This window comes from Nanorana parkeri, unplaced genomic scaffold (assembly GCF_000935625.1).
Source record: "Nanorana parkeri isolate BGI_ZX_2015 unplaced genomic scaffold, ASM93562v1 scaffold889, whole genome shotgun sequence".
In the NCBI taxonomy this organism is placed as follows: domain Eukaryota; kingdom Metazoa; phylum Chordata; class Amphibia; order Anura; family Dicroglossidae; genus Nanorana; species Nanorana parkeri.
The window spans coordinates 219,702-246,899 of NW_017307157.1; the positions used below are offsets into that span (position 1 = coordinate 219,702).

General features: G+C 43.8%; 1 protein-coding gene across 1 annotated transcript; it reads right to left on the reverse strand.

Moving 5' to 3' along the window:
• On the reverse strand, nt 1–26,989 carry UBE2I (ubiquitin conjugating enzyme E2 I). Its single transcript, XM_018565809.1, has 7 exons — nt 26,792–26,989; nt 8,832–8,907; nt 8,667–8,750; nt 6,907–6,979; nt 4,998–5,107; nt 4,844–4,923; nt 1–837 (listed from the first exon to the last, which is right to left on the reverse strand). The coding sequence occupies exons 2-7, from the start codon at nt 8,895–8,897 to the stop codon at nt 774–776; spliced, it is 477 nt and encodes a 158-aa protein (XP_018421311.1). The 5' UTR covers nt 8,898–8,907; nt 26,792–26,989; the 3' UTR covers nt 1–773.
• Nucleotides 26,990–27,198: the final 209 nt, after the last annotated feature.

Genomic DNA, 27,198 nt, shown 5'->3' on the forward strand with positions numbered 1-27,198 from the left:
TTTCTTTACAGAATGCACAGGAAAAAAAAAAAAAAGTCAATGTCAATTTACAAGCCAAAAAGATTTCTGCTTTTATGGTCCTTTTCATGAAAAAGATAAGAAACAAAAATTTTATATAAACAGTTTATTTAATCTAAACAGCAACACAGACAGAACGCCATATAAACACAAAGGAAGTGATGCAGAAGCAAGTTGCTGACTGTCTGAGGCGCTAGGTTGCAGAGAATGGCAGCCTAGTCACTGAAAGACCCTAAAAAGGAAAAACTTAGGGGCAGGGAGGGGGTGGAATATGACATTGTATTCTGGTTTTAATTTTTACTACAGCCAGCTAGAGGCTAGATATAGTTCTAAACATTTTTATAGCATGCCTGCATCGGATAGCAAAGGAAAAAAACTATAGATTACTAGTGGATTTATAGAAGTATAAAAGTTTATAATTTTACAGCAGTTGAAATACTGACATCAATATTAAAATAAAAGCAAGTTTTACATCATAACAATCAAAATACAAAAAGACGGAAGGAAGAGACCCTGTATGAAAAAACTGGGGGGAATATTCAGCAGATTTAGAACTCTATACAAGTGGCGAAAATGGAAAATGGCACACATAACCCCCTCCCCTAAGTGACTTTTTGTATATAGCATTCAATTTTGCAAAAAAATTTTGTTTTTTGTAAACAAGTTCTTGCCAAACCAATCCCTTCCTTTTTATGTTCTGGGTTTTTTTTTTCCTTTTTTAAAGTTTTTATTGTAAGATGCCACACGGTTGAAGCTTATGATGGAGCAAACTTCTTGGCTTGTGCTCTGACTCTTTTTTCATATTCAACTCTGTTTTGGCTGAAAAAAGAAAATAGAAGTGTTAATAGCAAGGGTGAGGAAACACTAAATCTGGCTTATGAAAATAACGCCAGGCCCACAGACATGCACAGCAATATAGTTCAATAAGTTGAATTTATTCTAAAACTGGCTGCATGACCAGATCTTGGGTCCCAAATTTAGATCCCACATCTGGTTGTAAACCATGACATATATTTCAATACTTAACTCAGATACCATGACTTCTGGTCAGAAGGAGATCTCCCTCTGACCGGCAGTGCCAAGGGAGCATGGAGCTGGTTTCTTTCCAATCAGAAAGCCGGGTGTGGGGTTATGACCTGCCTCCGGCATGGCTAGGAAGGCGGCTTTCCTTGTTGCTAGGCAGCCTGGCTTTCTAAACAATCAGGAAGCCAGGCGGCATGCAATGACCTGCCACCCGATTGGTCAGGAAGCCAGGCTGCCTAGCAACCAGTGAAGCCGGCTTCCAAGCCACTCAAGAAGCCGAACGGCACCTCATGACCCGCCACCCGGCTTCCCGATTGGTCAGGAAGCCAGGCAGCAACGGCAAGTGAACTAGCCGATGTTCTATCGAAAAGAACACCTTTCCAGGCAATCAGGAAGCCGGGAGGTGGGTCATGATCCACCATCTGACTTCCTTTTAAAACTGGGCACCAGTACTCTATTGGCATGTAACGGGAAAAAAAATATCGATACATGATACCGAAAAACCATTCTGTGCATCCCTAGGGTATACAGGAATCTCTTATGATCAAAAGCATAGGTAAAGCTCATCAATAAACCCAACAAAATGTAATATTTACATTTTGTTGGGTTTATGTAAATGTAAAATTTAATATTTGCAGCTTACCAGGCCTTAGGCCCCATTCACACTGAGCGATATCGCTCATATTTCCACTCGGTATCGCTCTATGTAGCTTCTCCAATCCATTTCAATGGAGCTGTTCACATCTCGTCGCTCAATATCGCTTGTAGCTCGTCGCTGGTAGCTTGTCGCTCCTACATGACCCTTTTTTCGAGCGTTATTGCTCTTGATTGCATACAGCCCAATAGGAACAAGTCGCTCAATATCGCTCGTTGCGCAATATCGCTCACAATCACACGATTTTCATGTCGCTCAGTGTGAATGGGGCCTTAGATGAGGTGGCTGCATTAGTTCCCATTCTATTTTCTGGTTTTCCTTTATTTTCACTGTCATCCTATCTGTCCTAAGATGACAAAAATCACTATGGAGGAGAAGGGTTGTCACCCAAAGACAGGAAGAATATGTTCTGTAGCCTGAAGAGGTATCTGGCAGCAAGGCTAACTGATAGGATTGCAGCAGAGTTCAGCTCACTGGATTTCGGACTTAAACAGGTTTCTTTTCTGCACTTCAAGCGACATTAAACGGTTTTCATTTTTATCTTTTATGGTGGCCAGACTTGCTGGGAAAAAAAAAACACAACCTTGTATAGATAAAATATCCTATATAATAGGATATTATAATAGGGGTGTGGAAATGTAAAAAAAAAAATGTACTTGTCCAAGGGCTAAAGCGGGGGCCGAATTCTACTTGTCCCTCATGACAATCTACTTGTCCCAATACAAAAAAATTGTTTTAATCAAAACCAGGGATGCACCGATATAGGTTTTTGGGTATCGAGCACGAGCAATGATTCTGTTTGCCTGGGAAGCCTGGGGTTCTGGGAGAGGCCGGGCCAGATTTGATTGGGTAATTCCATATTCCCATATTACTTGGGAAAGTGAGCTTGCTCTTTAAAAAGGAGGACTATGAGGTGAGTGATTCTCACTCAGCCTCATAGTTCGAGCTGACGTGTGACAATTAAACTGTCACAGGTCGGCTCTATAGATCAGGAAGTGAGCGAACACATACCGTCGCTCGCTCACTTCTTGATCCTGTCCCTGCAGAGAGCCGTAACTGTCTGTCTCTTGGCTCCCTGCAGGGATTCTCCCCTCCCCGCTCCGATCCTCCAGCACGGACTGGAGGAACGACCGGGGGAGGGGGACGATTACAGCTGGCTCTGCCTCTAGATAGGCAGAGCCAGCTGTCAATCATGCACTGGATCTCGACAGTAATGTCAGGAACCGTGTTGGCTGCGGCGGTCTCAGTATATAGTGAGCTGTAGCTCGCGGTATACTGAGCTTTGGGTCACGGGAGGATGCTAGTTTATGTCCTCCCGTGACCCTTAGGGGAACTATGGGGAAAAACACTGACCCCATAGTTCTCCTTTAATGCACATTGTGCGTGAAGGAGAGTTCTGCTGCTTGGCTACCACAATATCGCACACAGTGGAATGGCGGCAGCACTCAACGCACACGCACAATGTCCTATGCATGCATTTATTTGCATGCAGATGACAGTGGCAGCGGGGTTGGTTTTAACTTTTTTTTTTTACTTTAATCACTTTTATTTTCTTAATTTGTATATATTTTATTAGATTTTTTTATAACTTAATTTTTTTTAAATGTATTTTTTTCTCCCACTTAATTTTATTCCCATCACATAGGGCTTAAAAACTCCTATGTGATAAGTTTGGAGGTGACAGGTTCTCTCTATGGAACCTGCCCTCCAAACACAGAACTGATGTTCTGTGCAGTTCCTGACGGCTGAGACAGGTGGCGCTGTGATCACAGCGCCACGGTCTCAGTGGGATTACATAGAGCAGACGAAGAACGTCCGTTCTTCGGGCTCTATGGTGAGCTTGTGTGCCATGGTCACGGCTGCGGTGACTTGACACAATAGCCCCCGATCCTTTCATACAAGTGATCTAATTGGATAAAATCTTGGTATAAAAACGAGCGGCGGCCCCACGCTGTACATTTAGCTCTGCTTGTCCGGAGCAGGGCTAAATGTAAAAAAAACCCCAAGAACTACTCGCCCGGCACCCAAAACTGCATGTCCTGGGCGTCGAGCAATAGGAATTCCACACCCCTGTAATATATAGATGTGTCGTGTTACAAAAGTGCTGGGTGCTTTTTTGCCTTGTGACAGAGAATGCATTAAAAGGCAAAAAAAAAAAAAAGTCTTTAATACTACAACAGATATGACAAATATTTTCAGCTGAAAAGAAGCCATAAAGGGAGCAAATAAGAAGTTTGTTGTTAAAGATAATACATACTTTAAAAAACACCCCTTTAGCTAACATTTGAAACAGCTGCAACCAGGGCAGGCAGCAATGCCCCACCAGCCAGGGCAGGCAGCAATGTCCCACCAGCCAGGGCAGGCAGCAATGTCCCAACATCATTGCATATGGGTGTGTTAAAGAGGCACTAGATGTTCTTGCTTTTGAAGTCCCACATTAGCTAGTCATTCTCTTTTTTGGAGTATTAATGTTCTTGGTAGGGCAGCTCCCACCCAAGACTATGGAAACCCAAAACTAGGAGAGGAAGCCTCAAGTGAAATCAATTTGGGAACAGACAGGCTGCCACCACAACCAGGTGGAACCCCCCATCATTGCAGATAGCTTGCAGGTGATACGCCACATCCCACATTGAACACAAAGAAAAAAGTTAAACTGGCAGTGTGACTATATGAAGCATGAACTCCATGTGTTTGGATGGCAAACAGCTCTACAGGTATCAATGCAAAATAATCCTAAACTAGACAAAGTACGTCATGTAGCCGGTATCCAACAGTATAGCTTGCCAGTTATATTCCCCAGTGATATTCCCACTCACCTACATCAATACTTTAATATTTGTATATCTACACTAGATCCAATCCCCGCTTGCAGGCTGCTTGGGCAAAAGGGAAATCCAGCACCAGATAATGAAAAATGGAAACACTAGCAGAAGGGAGGAGGTCAAAAGTGAAGAACATGGGGTTTTTGGCCCTTTCTGCTACATAGCAAACTGCATAAGCAACATGCTGTAGTTTGTGACTTGGGTTCAGAACGGGTTTATTTTAAGGCTGAAAAAGACTTCTACAGAGTCTAATCACAGCTCATTGAAAAGGTTTTAGAATCACCATGTAAAACTAATTGTCCAAACAAGATATTTCTATACTGACCAGTAAATTGTGTATGCCTCTGCTTGAGCTGGATCTTGTATATTTGGTTCATTTAGAAGTTCTTGTATTCCTAACAAGATCTGTGGAGAGATGGGAAGCGTTAACAGAACGTGTGACAAAGCTGGTGATTCACCAGTAAAATGTAAAGGCCTACCTGTTTAATTGTGATTGCTGGCCTCCAATCCTTGTCTTCTTCTAAGATGGACAGACACACTGTGCCTGAAGGATAAACGTTTGGGTGGAATAAGGGAGGCTCAAATTTACCTGAAACAGAAATCAGATCAACCATCATGCCAATTCCAAAGTACAGCTAGGAAAAATTTTCATTTATTTGTTCTGCTAGTATAAATATGTAGGAAGGCCACTGGACTGCAAGGGCATATAACTCTGAACATGTATACAAATAACTTTTTTTCCTACGGGCAGCATAACACACACGGCAAATTATAGTTTCCAAGAGCCACCCACACTCCTTTCAGTCTGCAACCTTTCAATGGTGGTGGTGCTCATGGTGATCACACAGATGGCGCTGTGCAACCTTGTGTGTGCCGGTGCAGGTCATCGGCACACACAAGGATGAATTCAATATCTCATATGATACATGATATAAAAAAGGGACATCTTGAATCCATGGGCTCCTAGTGTTAAAATGTATGTAAAGCCCAAACTTTTTTTTTTTAAAGGTTTTGATATCTGTCAAATTACTTATTGCCGTCTGTCTCTCTTCAATTCCTGTCCCAAAAGGAGCAACGGGAGCCACCCACACACTAAAAGTAAGGAGTATTCCCCCACTGTCACTGAACCAGATGTTTTAGCTTTAAATACACTTTACCAAGGACACGCGCTCAGGGTAGCCCAATGGCTTTGCTACCAATAAGGAGAAAGCAAGTGACCGGGAACACAAAGACACCTCACCATGGTGGATATGGGCAGAATTTAACTCGTTAGATACAATTTTATTGCTGTACAGTTTTGATCAATAAATGTAAATAAATTCTTAACTCTCATGAGAAATTAAATAAACGTAATAAGTAACCACAGGCCTACAAGACGACATGCTGAAAAAGTCTAAAATTCTGAACAGAAATGCCTAATTCTGTTTATTCACGAAGGGTATATGATGCCTCCCTACACAATGCCGGGCGAAAAGAGATGTGACGTGAGCAGTGAAGCATTCTAGTCGCATCACTCACCCCTCCTCACTACTTGATCATTCACAAAATGCCTTGCTTTTTTCCCGAAATGCAAGGCGTTCTTTGATTGGAGGACAAATGTCACATTTCCCACCCCCTCCTCCAATCACCAAATGCCGTGTCTTTGGAAACATTTTATTGTACATGTTTGGTATTGATTAACCCGATGCAACCCCATCTTCTATATTTTACCAAAAAACTGGGTATTGCATTTGTGTGCACGAAAATACATTTGTATATTTTTTGCTAAAAATATGGATTTAAATGGCTTATGTCAAGCCATTTAAATCCATTTATGTTAAGCTGAATAGTTGAGGAAGTGAGGTTAAAACAGAAAGAGACCCAACTACTGTTTGTGATTTTATGAGAACAATTGTTCACACTATCTTCATTTAACCTTCCTCCTTTCCGGTGGAAATGTTAAAATGTATTGAAAGTGATAATACAAATTTTATAAACATTTGTACAAATATTGTGCAACATTAAAAGTTGCAACTAGCATTTTTTTTATTCTACAGGGCCTCTACTTTTAGAAACTATATACTTGTTTGGAGGGTTTTCAACAGTTTTCAGCCAAAAATATGCATTTTTGAATGGAAAAAAAACCAAACATCTTTTAAAAACTATGTTAACATTAAAAGGTGATATGAAGTATTAACGACAAGTGGAGCTGGCAGGACTTGAAGGCCACAGAAGACTGGCATATATCTGCTTGGGGGAGATCCCAGAGCACAATGAGATGATTTAATAGCCAAGGTAAGAGTATGTTGGGGTCCCACAAGCTGCCTGCTGATATCATAAAATGCATAATACAAAAGACTTGCACACTCTTTGTGCTCCCTGATTAGTGCAAAGCAAAAATTCACTTACATTTTGGAGGCGAGGAGGGATAATCATCCTTAAACAGCATCCGAAGTTTAAATAATCCTCCTTCCCAAGGGGTCTGAAATGCAGAGGAAAAAAAAAAAAGTAAATGAAAAGAACTGAAAGGTCGGAGAGAAGTATTTTATAGCTCAAGAGAAGGGGGTGGGGGGTGGTGGCGACGACGTTTTCCTTGTTGGCAGATCTTTTGTAATACCTGACCATGCTTCCCTAGTACCTATATCTCAAGTGTCAGCAAGTGTGCACAAGTTACTGAAGCCATGCACACTAGCAACAATGTCAGCCTGTCATCGGCAGTTCTAACATCAGAAGAAGCCTAGCCTATGGTTGAAGGATCTTTATAAATGACTCGACTCTTATAATAAAGTGCTACTGAAAATGTGGGAAAAATGGGTTAGTAACATTTCCTTCAGGCTGGGTTCACACCTGGGCGTACGGAATATGCGCGTTTTTACAGCGGTTAAAAAAAACCCCGTGACAAACGCGCGTTTCCGAGGGCTATCCGGCTGTTTCCTAATGGATACGCGCGGAAGACACGCCCCAAAGAAGCTCCTGTACTTTTTGGGCGTAGGGCGTTTTGCAGAGCGTTCCTACGCGCTGTAAAACGCCCAGGTGGGAACCATGCCCGTAGGCAATCATTGGTTTTCACATGTTGAGCGTTTTACAGCACGTAGGAACGCGCTGTAAAACGCCCAGGTGTGAACCAGGCCTTAGAGCAGGGGCGCCCACTATTTTTCGTCTGGAGATCTACTTTTCAAATGACGAGCCCATTGAGATCTACCAACGAAAAAACACCTGCATTCAGGGGCGGGAGGGGGCGTAGGCTGCGCAGGCAGGCCCCTCGCCCACAGTGCGATCGCCTGCATTAGTGCCTGTGTTCCAGTCCAGTGCGAGCAAAAAAAAAAGAAATTGAGGAAGCAAAGTCCTCAATCTCTTTTTCTGCAGCCTCTATTCTAAATGAATGGAAAGCACAGAGGCTTCCCATTCATTAAGAAAATATTTTACTATCGAGCTGTTTCTGAATGGGGAGGAGCTTCTGTACTGAGTGCTTCTCCCCATTGAGAAACTTATGAATGAACAGGAGGTGATGTAAATCACCTCCTGTTCATTTCATTTATAACTGGGGACACATAGTACTATGTGTCCCCAGTTATTTACAAACACTGGAGTGATCAGACGATCGCTCCAGTGTTTGTCCTACACAGAGGATTGGTACATACTGGTGACATGTACCGATCCTCTGCCGCTCGTCCACGCACAGGGGGGCTGCAACTTCTGTCAGATCCTGGCCGAGCGTCTCTCTCTCTCTCTCTCCTCACTGCTCTGCATTATAGTGACAGCGGCTCCGTCCTCCCCCGCCGCCGGTTCCTTCACTTCTTCTCGGATCCCCGCTGGGGAGAGCAGCGGGGATCCAGAGAAGCGGCGGGAGGAGAGGACATGGCGATCTACCAGTGATCGCTACGCGATCGACTGGTAGATCGCGATCGACCTTCTGGGCACCCCTGCCTTAGAGCCACATGCCCGAGTTCCTGCAGGCCATATAAGCAAGACCCATCATCCCTGTTGGGTTTTAAATATAAGATAATGGAAGTGTCTGAACACCCAAACGTCTCAACTAAGGGTAAAATGGTGCAAGACAACATATCAGGGAAAGGTCACCTTTAAGTAAATTGGCCCTTTAAAGCAATACTATGTTTGTCAAGAGGTTTTCAAGCCCCACACACAAACTTTGGAATCGTCAGTCTTACCCCTTTCTTGCCTGGAATAGCACACTCCCAGTTCATCAAGTTCATTGTGCCATCTGGATTTTTTGTTGGTACTGCCACAAAACCCTAAAAAACAAAAACGATCATACAATTACTAATCTACCCGAAATAGTTTAAGACAAATGCAAGTGCATGAACAACACTTACAAAAGGATGGTCTTTTCTCCAAGCTTTTCTCTCCTGGGCAAGTCTGCTCAGGGCTATGCCAGACATAGTTGGGTTCCTACGAAAACAAACCATGTCAGGTTAAGGAAAAGTTGAAAGAAATGCAGGCAATGATACATGGATGGAGGATTCAAATATTGCACACCGCCACCATCTAGTGTCCAAGATACGCATTGCAACAAAACAACTTAAATCAATGCTAAGTAAAGAAAATCTGTTTTGATAGAAATATTGTAGCCTCCATTACCGATTTGCTTAAAGTCCAGACTCCAGGGCAGTCATCCCCAAGCCTGGCGTCAACACATTTTGCATCATGGACCTGAATTGACATGTAAAACAGGAATTCAGACTTCCCACGGTGTCATATTTGTTCCCGGTGACTAGCTATTGAAGCCAAAATCAGTGCGACTGCCCCAGTGCCTGAATCTTTAAAAATAAGCAACATGGCAGCTCCCATACGTCTGTCCTTACAAGTCCACACACAAAAAACCCACATTCAAATTCAACACAAGATTTTAAAGCCCATATGCACCAAAGAGAACCGCAAGTCCTTCCTGTAAGACCTGGGGAGAGATTACATGCACGGTTCCAAAGACACAAAATCGTGTTCTAGCAGGGTTTTATGTTGCAATAAAAAGGCCATCTTATGACTGCAACTATGCTTTGTATGTCACAGGCTTCAGTGTCTTATGCAAGGAGGGGTTAAGTAACATTCGTAATTATATGACCCTTGGGAGCAGTGCTATTTGAATACACGCCACATCAATTCCAGGTCAAAACATTCCTGGTTACATCTTCACTTGTTTAACATAAAACCCTATTCAGATTGTAAGGAAAACCGCCGACGCACGGTTGTCAAAGTGCCGCTTACCGGTGGTAAGAATACTAGAAGACTTATTATTGTGTGCTATGGTAAAGTGAACACCGGCTGCACAATGTACTTTAACACCCGTCAACTTCGCCATTACAAAACATGGGCGAGAATTCCAATACATTTTACTGAACAGTAAGGCCCGGTTCAACATGGCCGTTTTGTAGCGCATTCCTACCCATTATTTCCTATGGTTATGGTTCATGGGCGTATTCCAGGCCGTATGAACGTGCTACAAAACGTCCTACGCCCAAAGAAGTACAGGAGCTTCTTTGGGGCGTTTTTGTCATGCTTTTCCATTGGGATACAGCCAAGTAGCCCTCGGGAAACGCGCGTCTGTCGCGCGTTTTTACAGCGAATCGTGTGACACGAAAAAAGCGCGACAAACGCGTATATTCGATACGCCTAGGTGTGAACCCAGCCTAAAATGCAGAGATTCTACAGGAGTCCTGTAAATTGAAATGCACACTGTGATTTGTGTACAAGAACTATAAAAGAAGTTTACACATGAAGGTTGTTTTGTATTTAAGATCACACAAAATAATTTAGGAGGCTGCATTCATTCACATTACAGCACTTGATGCTTTGGCATATACATGCAGGGAGAACAACTTGAAAACAAAACATCCCTTATAGCTACCATAACAGTGCACAGGGGTATACAAGTTCAGTTCGAGGAAACAAGTTCTCTTTTAACCTATTCTTGTTCAGGAACCTCTGACCTGGGAGTTCCATTAGCGCTAGTTACGGGGGGCAGGGGGGGGGGGCTTTGTGTACACATTTTAATTACTGTTGGTACACAATCAGTCAAAAAAATAAAACATAATATGTTGCATCAATATTTGCCTTAATTCAATGGCAGAGGTGATGCGTCTTATTGAAAGGCTCCGTCCAAAGTTTGATGATGCTCTGCATCTATGAGCATTGTAGAGATATTTATTTTCAAAAGTTCACAACAGGCAATGAAAGGTTAGCTTCACTCCTATTAGAACAGAGTCTTGCTCCTGCCTGTGCTCTCGTGTAAACACATAGTGGGGTTTATCTAAGCTCTTAGAAAGCAAAAGAAACCAGAATTAAGAATCTTTGTAGTGATCCTTGAAAAATTGAGAAAGAATAACTTTTGCATTAAAACTAGAGCGTTGGTGATGGTTTGTTTTGACGTTTTTATGGCTTTTTAAAAAGGCAAATTTGGGAAAAAGAAATGACTCCCGCCAATCTGCTTTCTCTTCTTGCCCTCACCTTTATGTGAACCCTGCTTCAAATTACACTCTCAAATGGAGAGTGTTGCTTCTTGCTAAGAAACTCTTCTCATTGGTCAGCACGGTCAGGTGACTGCACTGGCCAATGAGTGCTTGCCATTTGCGAGTGTAATTTGAAATACATAGTGCCGGGCTGCAACACTGTGTACAGGGGACAGATCGTACACTGGCAGCTGCAGAGGGGAAGTAACTTTTGTTCTAAAGGTAAGAGTGGCGGGAAAGGCAACAGATTGCTGGGTGTAATTCCATTTTCCCAAATTCACCGGGGAAATGGGAATTACCCTTTAAGAATCTATACATAGTTTAATGTCCAATGTCCGAGCTTTATGGAAACTCTGGTAAGCTAATCCTTTTGTCGTTGGCCGAATTTTCCACACACTGTTAAATGCACAACATGGACTTCACAAAAAGACCCGCAAACCAGAAGATCCCTGAATGCAGAGGACCTATAAAATAAAGATGGCAGCCCGGGTTTTATAGAACAACTCCAGAAACATTACTGAAAATACAGAAATACTCACCCGATCCTTGGTCCTGCCTGGCTGCTAGACAGAGGATCGGGCAAGTATATTTCTCATCTTCACCCTTAGAGAAAAAAAGAAAAAAAAAACCACACAAAAACAGTTAACCCTTGCAGTGCTGGGGTAGCCAACTTCAAAGGGTTAAGGTTTCTAAAACCTGGAGTTCTCCTTTAAAAAAGGAGAACTATGGGGTTAGGGCTTTTCCCCATAGTTCTCCTTAGGGTAACGGGAGGACACAAACTAGCGTCCTCCCGTCACCCTAAGCTCAGGATCCCGCGAGCTACAGCTCACGGTATACTGAGACGCCGCACCTGGAGCGGATCCCGACGTAGATGACGTGATCCACCCAGCTGCGTGAGTGACAGCTGGCTCTGCCTACCTAGAGGCAGAGCTAGCTGTAACCGCCCCGTCAGTGCTGGAGGATCGGAGCGGGGAGAGGGGAATCCAGCCCCTCGCGTCACGGCTCTCTGCCGTGACAGGATCGAGAAGTGAGCGAACGCCGGTATGCGTTTGCTCACTTCCCGATCTACTGAGCCGACCTGTGACAGTCGCATTGTCACAGGTCGGCTAGAACCATGAAGCATCCTGGTCTTCCATAACACCTCAGCAGTGCCACAGGCTAATAGCTTCCATGCCACGCCGCATTGAGGCAGTAAGTGCTGCAAAAGGGGCCCAAACCAAGTACTGAGTACATATGCATGCTTGTACTTTTCAGAGGTCCGATATTGTTCTATGTACAATCCTTGTTTTATTGATTGCATGTAATATTCTAATTTTCTGAGATTGTGGACTTGGGGTTTTCATGAGCTGTAAGCCATAATCATCACAATTATGACAAATCACGGCTTGAACTATCTTGCTTTGCATGTAATGAGTCTATCTCATATATTAGTTTCACCTTTTAAGTTGCATTAGTGAAATAAATGAACTTTTGCACGATATTCTAATTATTCGAGTTTCACCTGTATGTGATTATGTACATAGAGCGTTGCTCTTTATGGAGACACAATACAGATGGACAATGAGTCCTGTAATCTGCAGGTCAGCCCAAAGCTTAGGCATTTAAGTTCAGTAAAAGCAGAAGAGGTCGGCGAATGGGAATTTGCAGCAGGACAATTCAGGATGTCAAGTGGCAAGAGACTGGCAGAGACTCCTGGAGCCAGGTGGGCAGAAGAAATGTGACTGTGGGGCAGAACTTTACTGTCACTTCGTCCCATTCTACCTGGGGGAAAGTCAAATATGCAATGTTAAAAAAAAAAAAATAATTGTTAGAGTTTAGTACATGTCCATGATAGTCAAAGGGTTAAAGACACGCTCCAGCCAACAGGTCAAAATTTGTCTGCACTACTATTGCCAAAATCAAAAGGTTTATGGGCGTTACTCTGCGTTATGTAATCCGCTGCTACCAGATTTCACAGATCATCTAACTCCCTCAATAGAAGAAGCAGAAGGATCAGACATCCCGGAGCCTGTGCTGTATAACTTTTGCTTCTTCTATCAGCCATTCTTGACCACAAGGCAGGTCTGAAACTTGTGTGGCTGTAAAACAAAAAGCAAAGCCAATACCAAGAATGTTCTAACTGTATAAGAGAAGCAGCGAGGAGAGTTCCAACATCAACACCAGGCCAAAGACACTGACTGGAATAGGCCGCTTCATTAAACAATCCCTGGATGAAGATTTAAGTACAGAGCAGTTCGGTCTTCCCTTCGTGTTTCTCAAGACTTCATTTTTAAGATGAACCCCAATAAATTATAAAACCACATTGATCTAAAAAGGTTGAGATTTGTCCTGAAAGCTTACCGTTGCGCACCAAGAACTGGGTATCGGAATGTTTTTTCCAAAACAACTTTATATGTGTAAGCCTAAAGTGTATTTCCACTTTTGAGAAAACCCCACTATATGTATGTTGTGTTCCCCCATTCACACAGCATACCTAAAAAAATACATAAATACATTTCTAAAAATATTTTCCCTTCTCATTCTTTGGCGAGTCATTTGTGCAGATTCCAGGCTACTTTGAGCAGTTTAAAAGTGAAAGCAGAGGGCAAGACTGAGCTTCCTTCATTCACATACAATGCTTCTACATCTTTAACACTTTGTTTAGGACAGTTCAAATCTAATTTACAACTGATAAGGATATCTTCTAGAACAGTACAGACAGGGTTGATTAGAGTAAACATAACTTCACATAGCCCCCTCTTAACATTACATAGGGGGGGGGGGGGGGAAAAAATAAGCAAACATTTTAAAATATCTTTAAGTTATGCATTGTGAATGAGAACACAATACATATAAAAGCAGGTGTTTGGCTGCAAAAGTGGAAAACCACTTTGAAACTATACTTATTTTTGGAGAACATGTACCTCTTTCTGTCCCCCTCTGCTAACATTACAGAGCCCACCCTCCCTCTGCAGATTCATACTTGCCAAGATCCGGCACCTGGGACCTCCAGTGTGTAAATCCACCACACATTCTTTAACCCCTTAGTGACACCGCTTCAGGAAATGTTTTAGTTCCTGGGGACCGGAGCAATTTTGCTATGTGTTTGTTTAACCATCTTCCTCATTCATTGCACCTACATATTATATACCGTTTTTTTTAAAGGACAAAATGGCCTTTAATTTGATGCGACACACACACACACTTTATTATTATAAAAAACAAAAATGCTAAACACCCCACCAAAAAAAAAAACCAACAACAATTTTTTCAGTTTTGGCAAGAATAATGTGCACATAATTAGTGCAGCTAACAAAGTCATTATTATTAAATTCTATTTGTCCTGATTTATAGGGTTTGTCATTTGTCTGGGATTTCAGTTTATTTTGGGAGTTATAGGTCACAAAATAAAAGGAGTAAAATACAATTTTAGTGTGAAACTATTTTAGAATGTGGTATGTCTGTCTCCTAAATGAACAGCATTCTCAGCACTATATTTTCCTTTTGAAACTTTAAAAAAAAAAAAAAAAAAAAGTTTTAAACAGGTTTTTTTAAAACTAGGGGACACCAAGGGGTTAATTTTTAATACCATTTTAAGGCGACACAAAGTTTTTCTGAGGATACTGTAGCACTCTTGTAATACACTGAGCCGGCTCGCAGCTCCGCAACAGTGAGCTACAAGTCAGCTCTGTGCCCGTCACAGCACTATGATCAGCTATTGCAGTGATCACAGTGGTGGGACCCCCAATTTTCTGTTGAGGGTCTGCCTCGGACACCGAGGGACCCAGCAACAGCAGCAACTCAATGAGCGCTGGTCCCTGCAAGGACCAGTGCTCATTGTACCGCATGACAGAATTTTGCCATCACTGGTTTTTAATAGAATCCAGTCATCGGTCAGGAAGGGGTTAAATGAGTTTCCACTTTGCTCTTTCAATGGTTTTCCCCTACTCTGTCTGGTCCTATTATTGCTTCCCCCGCTTTCCCGTTATCCTAGCAAGTTGTCCTAAGGGGATACCCGTCTGTGCACACTCCTGGCTGCGAGTACAGCCATACAGCCAAACACTGGCTGTGTATAGGTGCGTAAAGCAATACAAGCCCTGCCCCTCCTAAGGCTGGGCCTAATAGGAGGGGTATGGTGACTGCTATTATGGGATATGTAGCCCCAGAAAAGGTCATTATGTGACATGCTCAGTGGGTGTGTGTTTTCCAGCCAGAAGTTCAGGGAAGCATTGCTGGGCGATTCAGGCCAGTAGCAGCAAGAGCCTCAATGCCAATGTGATTTCTAACCAATGCAAAGGAAAGGCTTCATTATTGCGGGTGCGGATTACAGTTCAGACCAGACTGGTTTTGATCTCATCTACAACTCATGGATGACAGCAGTAGCATACCAATGCGGCACCACATTCCTACCACTGCAAACTAGATATCCATTTACAATATGAAATGACATCTGCATCAATGTCTAGGGAAGGTGAGAAGAGTCCGGCAGGCACACCCAGGCAGCACCATTATGCAGAGGAACCGTTGGAATGTGGACAGGTTATGCCGATACATAGGGCGTGTATGGCTTGTTTGCGTTATAAACTCATGCTGCCAGATCTACATATGACTCATCTGATGACTTCTATTGCATTACGAAGCCTGTAGCAGCTTTCACCGAAAATGAAATTGAAAGATTCCATATGCCAATTCTCTTGAGAAAGGTTAGGACATGGGAATAAAATGCATGAGGAGCAGAATATTCTCAGATCAAATCTAACTACCTGTGGAAAACCATATAGGATGCTTAAAATTAACGTCTTGCCTCCAAAACCTCTTCATTATGGCTAAATTTTGGGCCATTTTGACAGGCAAATCCTTCGGTTCGTGCCCAAGCTTGCCTGCCCCATCCTACCTCTGCACATTCCTATTGGCCAAAGGGGCTGCCCATCAAAGTGATAGGCCAAAAGAATGTGTGGGATACGGACTCTAGGTGCCGGCTCTTCATACCTGATGCATCATGTGCCACAAAAATGTATATATTCAGTTCTAATTGGGGAACACTACTTCGCTTTATTTTTACTTTTTTCTTAAAACAAATACAAACCCAGAGGATTGACAATTGCTATTTACAGCCCAATTCATGCTGACAAAGTGAAAACTCTCAGCTCCTAAATACACACAACCGTATTAATCTGTGGGGTCAGCTTGAGATAAGCACTGTCTGGAGCCTTTGAGACAGCAGGTTTCAGGTCATATAAAAAAAAAAATCGACAATGCAACTACTCTCAAACCTCAAGGTCTACAAAAAAACAAACACGCACCTTACTATACTGCAGAATACAAATCACTGAGTAAAATATGGGGGTCACCACTGCTGACCTCCTGAATAAACCATTTGCACAGCTGTTATAAGGACCATCTAGCATCAACACTTGCTGAACCATTAACCCAAAACCAGCATGCAGATAAGGCAACCTAAACAGTCAAATCCACACTAGTTTTAGTTAAGCAACTGAAAATACTGAATCCATCAATACCGCCTAGCAAATAGCAAGTTCAGAAGTGGAAGTCAGCTGCGGCAACCTCCATTATATCTGACAGATTTCAGGTTTAACGTAAAAGGATTTGTTTTAAACAATTTTTCAGTTAAAAATGAGTCACTTCAGCAATTCACATGTAGAGCACAAATCCAACTATTGTGATGCCAGAACACAAAGAGAAATGGTTGGCCTGCCACTTGTGGAAAACTTGTTATTCCTACTACTAAAAATGCCACGATATAAAAGATACCAGTGTGTAAGCCGTATTACAAAAAGGAGCACATTGTTATTACATATGATTCTTCTAAAGAATTGGCCTTTCTGACCCAAAACACAAATGGCAATAAAAAAGGTTTGGTACATCCCTGAACTTGAGAAGGCATCCAACTAGCCTGGAGGGCTTTTATGACCCATGAGACCCAACTTGAATTTTTATGCGTCACCAAGCAATACTTAATTTATATGGGCACATCGTAATGCCAATCTGCAGAGAAAAGCGTTGTCAGTTTTTACCAACAGCGGCCCATGTGTGTTAGGCCCCTTTCACACGGGTGAGTTTTTCAGATGGACCCGATCAGATGCCCAGGCAGCCGTGTGTAATCAGACAGGCATCCATTTACACCCGGTTAGAAGATCCATTTTGCTGGACCAGATTGTGGCGGATCAGGGGTAATCGGATATGCCCCATAGACTGACATGGGGTCTGGCAGTTTCAGTTCTTTCCTCTATCACATGGTGGAGGGGAAAAAAAACAACAAAAAACTGTACAGACATGGATGTCACAGTAGCGACATCCACTAAGTAACACTATGTCCGCAAATATTTACAAACACTCAGCGATCACTGATCACGTGTACCGATCTCCTTCCTGACTGGCTGTCACAGGAGGCTGAGCGAGCGGTGCGGGAAGAGAGCTCAGCCTCCTGTGACAGCGCGGGCTGTCTCTGCCCACGCTGCTCTCCTCTGATCTGTGACAGGAGAGAAGCCGGCAGCTCACAGCGCTCTGCTCCCGCACTGCTCGGCCGCCTGCAACACTTTCTCTCCTCCCCGCTGGGACACAGAGCATCGCCCAGTGGGGAGGAGAGAAAGAATGGATGCACCGCTGTATCGGCCAGAAAATTGCACTTTTGGCATTATGCCAAAAGTGCAATTTTCGGCGGCTGATATATCGGTGCATCCCTAATAATAATAAGGCTAAACTGTACACTGCTTTAATTACATCTGGCCAATTTTAAAATGTTAATACAGCTGTAAAATTACTTTGAAGCCAGGACTGGGCACAAAGGCAGAATGATAACTAGTCATAATGCCTAACTTCACGCTGTTTAAAAAAAAGCCACAACTTCTGTGGATCCAAGAGGAGGATTCTGAACTAGTCGCTGGTCATAGGATCTCTACTGAAGGCGAACAATTGGGTGCTCAGGTTGGTTGATGCCTTAATGACCGATCACCATGCAATACCCAAGCAACGGTTTCTGCAGCAGAGAGATCTCAAGCCTTGTTACCTCCCACTTTAAGGAATAGGATGGAATTGGATGACCGTTCCAACTAAATTATATTTCCCTCTAATTTTTGATGCTTAAAATACATGGGTTTAGCAGCCAGATCTCCATTGTATTTCCGGTGTTAGATACACTGTCCAATATTACCCACAACAAAAACCTTTGATGTAGCCCTGTGTCTGCCTTAAACTTGTAATTCACTCAATCACGTTATTTACACTTCTAGGCTTTCTGAATCCCATCATCACCATCAACCTAACATTCTACAGCAGTGTTCACAACTACTGGGCTGCATCCCACAGTCTACCTCCTGCTGGGCTGAGGTTGACAGCTGATGCAGACTGACTAGAAGTAGCTGTCAAGCCATGGCCATCAGTACCTACAAGGTGGGTTCCCATAATCGTTAAGTCGCAGCTGTTGGCACCTAAAATGCAGGCTCCCATACCTGACAGCTACTGCCAGTCACAGTCCATGTCCCCCTCCAACCACTGCATTGATCTCAACATCTGCCCACTCCTATAGGAAAACCTTTTGCAGTTTACCATCATTCCATTTCACACAACCCTCTGTTCCCACTTATCCAAGACTCTTATTCTGCCGTGCAATGCCATCTTTCCCCAGCCCCCACCCTCCTGTACATTCTTGCTGTCCACCTGCTTCCATTTTCCTTCTCTAGTCTCTGCCCCACATTGCCGATTCTCGATGGCCCCTAGTTTAGTACTTTCTACTGATCACCTTCTCCGCTCTGTCCCATACTGCTCTTTCTCCTCAGTCCTTCTGTTCTATACCTGTTCCTTTCCCATCCTGTCATCTCGCTCTATACATCCTGCTGTTCACCTACCTTGCCCCAGTGCCATTGTTTCATGTACATTGCTTTAAACCTTTTCTCCATTCATGCCCTCCACCGTCAACAATTCTGCACTACTACAGTGTTAATCCCTTCGTCCTTCCCCTACTTCCTTCTCTCCAAGAGCACCTCTACTCCTGTAATCAGCGCTATCACTTTTGGCTGTACCCCATTCTCATCTCTCCCCCTCTTCATTGCCACAGTTCCAACTTTGCTCTCATTTATATGGTGGACACACTGCAATAGTCAGAGCTATCCCCTGCCGGCCACTTCCATTTAGGAGTGAGCTTGGATCAGTGACTATTTTACAACACACGAAGGGACCATGGGGGACAAAAGTAGCCCCCCTCCAGAAGGAAGGACAGTGTCAGCATGTATTCAGAGATGATTTGAGTATCTATAGGGGAGTGATACACAAATTACATTTTTGTTAAAAGGTGCTTGAATGTATTTTTAAGATTTAATTCCTGAATTTAGTGTCACTTTAAGCTTTCCACTCAAATCATATAAAAGGCACCCGGACAAATGGCCTGAAGGGATGTCTTCTCTCCACATTTAACTATTAAATAAAACATGTTGCCCGACCGTTCATTTCAACAACAATCTTCCAAGAAGAATATAAAGTAATTTGACTTGTTAGGCATGTCATTTATTTGTATAAAAAAAAACTCCCTTGAGTACAAATCCAAAAGACCTGAGGCTGTTGCTGGGTGCCACCATCTTGGATGAGAAGTCAGCAAACGCAGAGCAGTCACTGAAGTGACACTATAGTATTCCCCTTAAAGTGAACCTCGAGCCCCTTTCACATCAGCATGCAGCTTTGCATTCAGATATTAAATCTTACATTCATTAAACATATTTTGCCATTGCTTACAATTACTGTTTTTCCCTTCCATTCCCTGAGACCTCGTGAGATTTCCCAGCAATGATCTGCTGATGTAACTTTCCCAGGATGCATCACTTGGGCACATTACATCACAAATGCCCAGTAGGGCCAGGAAGTGGAAAAACAGTCATTGTAAACACTATGGAAGGGTATTTGGCCATTACTGGTTACTATAGAAGGGTATTTGGCCATTACTGGTTACTATAGAAGGGTATTTGGCCATTAGTGGCTACTATAGAAGGGTATTTGGCCATTAGTGGCTACTATAGAAGGGTATTTGGCCATTAGTGGCTACTATAGAAGGGTATTTGGCCATTAGTGGCTACTATAGAAGGGTATTTGGCCATTAGTGGCTACTATAGAAGGGTATTTGGCCATTAGCGGCTACTATAGAAGGGTATTTGGCCATTAGCGGCTACTATAGAAGGGTATTTGGCCATTAGCGGTTACTATGGAAGGGTATTTGCACAATTATATAACTAGCACTAACTGCACTTTGATAGATTTGATTCTGCACCTTGACATGTTTCATTAAGATTGTGCACACAGGAGGAGCACTTGCTAACATTTGTTTATCACCATTTTGGTTGTTTATATATTGAATTATTTTTTTACTGGTATTACACGTCCAGTAGGATTTTTGTTATCTTATTTAGGTAGTTTTATCTAGATGTTATTTTTATCAGTTCTGTGTCTTAATTGATATTAAAGTCAAAAGGTTTTTAAGCCATTTGAAATGCTGATAAAAATCACTTACAATGGATGCTGCTTCTTGTTCAAACCTTTTACAGGGATACTCACTAAGGTGAACAATCTAGGACAACATAGCTGAACTGGAGAATTTTGCCAAATCAGCTATTTTGGCCTAGATTGGACAAGTGAACAAACTCTTCACCTTTTGTGGTCGTAATCTTGGATGTGGTGTGAATAGGCCCTTAGGGTGGCTCCTTTCCCTTGCAGGGTCCTAGGGAGTCACCCTTGTGAGTGCTAATAAGCTGTGCGTCTCCACAAAACACAGCAAGGCAAGATTCTCCTGGTGCCCGCTCCTCCTCCAAGCTAATAGATGGACAGTCGCTGGAGACTGCTCTGTCCTTTGTCATGTACAGAAAGTTCAGGAAAGTGGAGGTGAGAAAGGTGGAGCCAGCTGTATAGAAACCCAACGACTAAGTGCTTGGCCAAAAGTTAAAGAAATACTTTGCTGGGCTAAGTATTGTATATCTGGTCTGAATTAATTATTGAAAAAAAGTTTAATGCTACTTTAAGCAGAATTCGTTTTTTTTTGCCTACAAAAAGAAAAGAAAGTCTCATTGCCACAGTATGGTAAAAATCTAAGCTCCTGCCATCAACTATGAATCACATTTACAGAGTTGTTACAATCATGACCTGAACACTGAAATCCGGCCTAAACAAATAGTGTAAATACAAGACGCATGTGTTATTCTTACTTAAATCTTTGTGTATTTCTCTCAGGTCTGTGTAGCAATCTAACATGAAACAATTCCTGCACCTTGCAAGAGTTTTCTACAGTAGGCCGATCACTGCTGCCCATAGTGCAGGGCCACTGCTCCCCTATAGTTTTGTGGAAGCAACAGATCTGCTTTCTGCACAACAACGTCACTGCTACTTTTAAAAAGGCAATATTAGGCTTTGCAAAGGTATTTTTATTATAAATATGTCAGGATCGGATTTATAAAATGAGGTAGAGAACGTTGTTGCATTCATGAGTTATTTGTTCATATTGCAGGCATGTTCCAGTCCTGCACATACTGCAAGATCACAAGTGGAATACATGCAAATGCCGAACAAACAACTTACCAGGGATGCACAGATACCAGTTTCTCTGCATAGAGTACCTATTTTTTCTGTACTTGCCGATACTGAGTGCCTCAATTTTCAGGAATTCCTGATTGCCTGTGAAGCCGTTCTAGCCAAAGAACACCTGCTGCACTTGCTGAGGCTGCCTGGCTTTCAGACCAATCAGGAAGCCGGTAAGCGTGTCATGACCTACCTCCTGGGTTCCTAAATGGAAAGGAAGCCGGCTCTATGCTTCCTCGGCACGGCCATTCAAAAGAAAGATCCCCCTCTGACCGGAGGTTTCGGTATCGGAGCATTTGGGCGAGTACGAGCCCAAATACTTGGTATCGGTGCATCCCTACAAGTTACAATTAGAAGTATGCCATCATTAGTACGAACACTAAATGTATACTGAAATTTCCATAGTCAGTGTCTTGCCATCCATGCCTTCTACACTACATACAAACTAGGATATCCATCCTATTGGGTTAAGTCATCCTTCTTTGGATGGTGCATCAGGATTTAACCACTTAGTAGCTCTACTTTCATTTGCAATAAATGGCTTCTGGATAGGTTTTTACCCATCATAGTGGCATTCGTGAAATTGTTAGCGATAGCATTAATATAACAGGCAACACCATTACTCTGAAAAACATTTTCATATTAAAAGGAGAAATATGGGGTCAGGGCTTTTCCCCATAGTTCTAAGGGTAACGGGAGGACACAAACTAGCGTCCTTCCGTCACCCTAAGCTCAGTATACCGCGAGCTGTAGCTCGCGGTATACTGAGACGCCGCAGCTGAAACGGATCCTGACAATTATGTCTGGATCCGCCCAGCTGCGTGAGTGACAGCTGGCTCAGCCTATCTAGAGACAGAGCCAGCTGTACCCGCCCCCCTCCGCTCTGCCAGTCAGCGCTGGAGGATCGGACAGGGGAGGGGGGAATCCAGTCCCTCCCCTGCCACGGCTCTCTGCCGTGACAGGATCGAGAAGTGAGCGAACACCAGTATGTGTTCACTCACTTCCCGAGCTACTGAGCCGACCTGTGACAGTCTCATTGTCACAGGTCGGCTAGAACTATGAGGATGAGTGAAAAGCAGTTGTGTTGTGCATAATGTTTTTATTGCCATCGGTGCCCTCACTGTAGTCTTCTCTTCACTTCCCATCCCAAAGTGAGATAGAAGTTTAACTTGCCTATGATTCATACAAAATGTAATGTTGGCTACAGTTGGCCTTTAAAACATCTCATAGGGTTATGTACCCTGTTTCCCCGAAAATAAGACAGACACTGTCTTATATTTTTTTGGCTCAAAAAAACACAATAGGTCGTATTTTCAGGGTAGGTCTTATTTTAATGTACAACAATCAACATGTATCCATGTACAATATGGTGATCAGGGAAATCAGGGGTGCTGTACCTTTCAAAGAGCAATTTGCTAACCAATTGCTGTCCAGAATGAGCGAAGCGCGCTTTCACTATCGATTCCTCACAGGCGGAGTGCATTTGGTATCACTCCGCCTGTGACAGGAGCCGGCACTATAGAGGGGACATCGGCTTATGCGGCTCTGCTCCCTCCGGTGCCACCTTGCTTCCTCCAGCGCTGGCACCGCTGATTCTCTCCCGCGGCTCTTCAAGTTCCCCCTTATGCCACCACCGGCCCTGGGAATGGTCACAACTAGGTCTTATTTTCAGGGTAGGTCTTATATTTTAGCAATTCCCAAAAATAGTACTAGGTCTTATTTTTCAGGGTATGTCTTATTTTCGGGGAAACAGGGTAGTATGAGCAGGCTATAGATATGAGCAAGCATGTTTAACCAGATTTACTGGAACTGTTTTAAACCTTTCACTATTCATCATTTATTCCACCCATCTTAGCCTTCAGCCTGGTCCGGACCATCAGGTGTCTTTAGGAGACGTTAAAACTATAAGGCTTTTGGTACTTTACAGACCCAATCAAACCTATGCACACTTTATTGGTGCATCGAGGTTTGTTGGTGGCCCATTCAACAGGCACTCAACAGGTGCCCTGAGGCCCAAAAAAATGTCACTTCCCTCATTATTTCCAGCACACCACAAGGCATGCATGCCTTTACACACCTAACATTGAGGGGCAGGAATGTTTGTACTCGTGTAAGACACAAAATTGGACTGCAGAGAATTGTGTTTCTTCAAGAAAGTATACGTCTTCACTAAATTCAGACACAAATCGTTGGCCATCACATATCAATTCCCTAGTATGATGAACTTCTAAAATATGAATATTTCAAGGTATGGACATTCTAAAGTTATGCAGAAAAGGCCATGAATGTCACAAGAGCAGACAGACAGGGATATCTGCCTTGTGTCTCATTCTGCAACATCTTCTGATTTTCATAAACTCCACAAGTGTGAAACAGCAATAGCAGAAAAACATGCTGCAAAAAAGTTCCACTACCTTGAAGAAGAAAACAAAAGTAACAAAAAGCAGGAAGACAGCAGTGGAAACAAACTTGGCTTTCAATAAAAGCTCAATAAGTAGCAATACTTCTGTAATTAATTTATTGACATTGCATAAGATCTACCCAAAAACTAGAGGAAAACTGGGAATTGGACTTCAAGAACTACGGGCCAACCTTTTTCTGGCATTGGTTCCCTCTTGGGTCACAGAACATTTACGATGTCCTCATGTGACACAAAACTCAGCAAGTAGAAAGCTATTCCCCGCTATATGCTGACAGCGCAGAGCCATGCTGCACCCTCGAAAGATCCCAGCAAAATTGTTGGGATCCACCCCACTGCTTGACAGCCAACTCTGGCAGGCACAGCTGGCAGAGCCAGCTGTGCCCGCCCGCTCCCTTCCGTCAGCGCTGGAGGAACAAGGGAGGGGCATCCCTGTGGGAAGCAGTGAACGACAGTCACCGCTCTCTGCAAGGAGAAGATTGGGAACCCAATGCTCTGCGGTATGTGATCACCCCGGAGCAGATCAGCAGCACGGAATATGTAGCAAATTGTCATACCAATATTCTGCATTGCTGTATAATGTATTGCTGTGATTTGTAGTCCTCTATAGTTGGTGGTATTCTGCATTGCTGTATAATGTATTGCTGTGATTTATAGTCCTCTATAGCTGATGGTATTCTGCACTGCTGTATAATGTATTGCTGGGATTTGTAGTCTTCTATAGTAGGGATGCACCGATACCGGTTTTCCGGTATCGAGTACCGATATTTTAAAAATTTCCGTACTCGATAATACGGAGTACCGATACTTCCGCTAGCATACAACCGACTTTCAAGGCAATCAAGAAGCTGGGCGGCGGGTAATGACAATGCTGACTGGCCGGGAAGCCGGCTTCCCAGCCAATCATGGAGCCGGCTTCCCTTGCCAATCAGGAAGCTGGGCAGTGAGTCATTACCCACCACCCGACTTCTTGATTGGCTATGAAGCCGCCTCCATGTTCTCTCGCGGCACTGCTGGTCAGAGGAAATCTCCCTCTGACCGGAAGTCCTGGTATCAGGGGGTAAGCATCAGAGCATTTGGGCGAGTAATACTCGTGTTGGCACTGATACTAGTATTGGTGCATCCCTACTCTGCCATTCCGCATTGCTGGGGTTTTTAGTTCTCTATGGCTGATGCCATTCTGCATTGCTGTGATTTGTAGTCCCTCTACAGCTTAAAGGGAGTGACAGAACTACCAGGATCGCAGCTTTTACAGCTGCGACCAGGTCCTGGCACTCCACCACTGTCCTATTCCCACTGAGAGGTGGAGATGAGGCAACCAAGTAGATACTCCCTTCCTGGTTTTAAATGCGATTTATAGTGAGGTTATCCCTCATCAGATTAGATATTATAACCTGGTACTGAAAACATACCAGCCATCAGCAACGTTTTTTTTTGGGGGGGGTGTTAAGATTATATAAATGGTATTTTATTTCTAATGTAATACCGGCAATCTATCTACAATACTCCAGCCGCCCATGGCCCTGCCTCTGACACCTACAAAAAAATTATCCAACGTGTTTACGTTTCAGCATGGCACAGCCAAAGAAACGTCTCTTCTCAAAGCTGCAATCGTATTCCCTACTGTAGCAAGAGTATTCCCTATTGAGCATGATGCAGGGAGCACAGTCCCAACCATCACAGTTGTGTTAGGGGAAATGTTCTATACCAATGGCGCAGACACAAACAGAAATATCCCAGCAGGAATCAAAGCTTCCATTACTTTGCCTTAAACGGAAAACGTAGAATTGTGCTGTAAAACCATCTATTGACTCCGGGATCATGCTGCTTCCAAGTCACTATGAACGTGTCCACTCTTCAGCCATACAGTGTAACATCCTCCTGATCACTTCCACATAGGGAAATCTGCAGCCTTCACGCTGAAAATAGATTTTCTCCTAGTACAGCATCCCGGGAACAACAGGCAGACCTGCCAAAATGACTCCCTCCCACACTGGCAACCTGCTGCTCTATCTCCTGGACAGACGTCAGTATGTGATTATTGGAGGCCAGCTAACACAGGTGATTGGAATGAGAAAGGATGCAGAAGAAGCAGCATGGGGTGTTCTGATGTGAACTTCCTGCAGGCACCAGAAATTGGGGGTGGAGGTCTGCGCATACTGTAGGATTAGAAGTTAGGGAGACGCAGGGTAGTACACCAGGATGTCAGAGGGGCAAAGTATTGGCAGTGCAGCTGGATGTGGGAGGGGCCAATGCAGTTGATAGTGGAGGACTACGTATGATGCTGGAGGGGCTCAGTATGGGTACTCACGCTGGGCAGTGCAGCTGACGATGCCGCAGCACCCACTCAGGGTAGTGCAGCTGATGCTGCCAGAGGACTCCCTATGGGCAGTGCAGCTGACGCACAGGACTCACTATGGGCAGTGCAGCTGACGCACAGGACTCACTATGGGCAGTGCAGCTGATGCACAGGACTCACTATGGGCAGTGCAGCTGATGCACAGGACTCACTATGGGCAGTGCAGCTGATGCACAGGACTCACTATGGGCAGTGCACCTGATGCACTGGACTCACTATGGGCAGTGCAGCTGATGCACTGATGCAGAGGACTCACTCAGGGCAGTAGTGCTCACCATGTGAATGAATGGGAAGGGGGCAGTGTGTCAGCGGGCCCCCTCCTCCTCACATGCAGCAACCGATGGAGTTAGTCCGAATCGGCACTGATATCAGGTTCGGGGAGGAGGACTGGCTTGTCCGGGTCACGATGCGGCCTCCTCCCCGTCCCCGCAGTGCCCCGGGGGAGGGTGGTAGAGCGGAGCCCCGCTACCCCCCCCCCTAACTTCTCTTGTGGCCCCTCACCTGATACAGCTTCACCCCCTGACAATCCGGGTTCGGCGGCGCGCTCTGCTCTTTGTCTCGGGACAAAGCCGCTAAAGTTTCCCTCCTGAAGCCGCGCTGATCCTGACCCAGACTAAATAGGACCTCATGTCACAAGGACCCCGCGTCGGGGCTGCCCTGGCTCATGCCTGAAAAATGGGAGCAGCAGGAAGACCCCGCCATAGAGTGGGGGAGGGGCGCTCCTCTCCGGTCAGATTTTGGATTTTTAACGAATTAAAACCAAATATCTGCAAATAGATTATGCAGTTTTTGCTCTCCCCATCTAACAACTCTTAGGCTCCATCCCCTGGAAGAATAATGGCTCTAGCTTTACTCTAGCTCTGACTATTATTTATTCACAGAACATCACCTTCCATATAATAATTTCT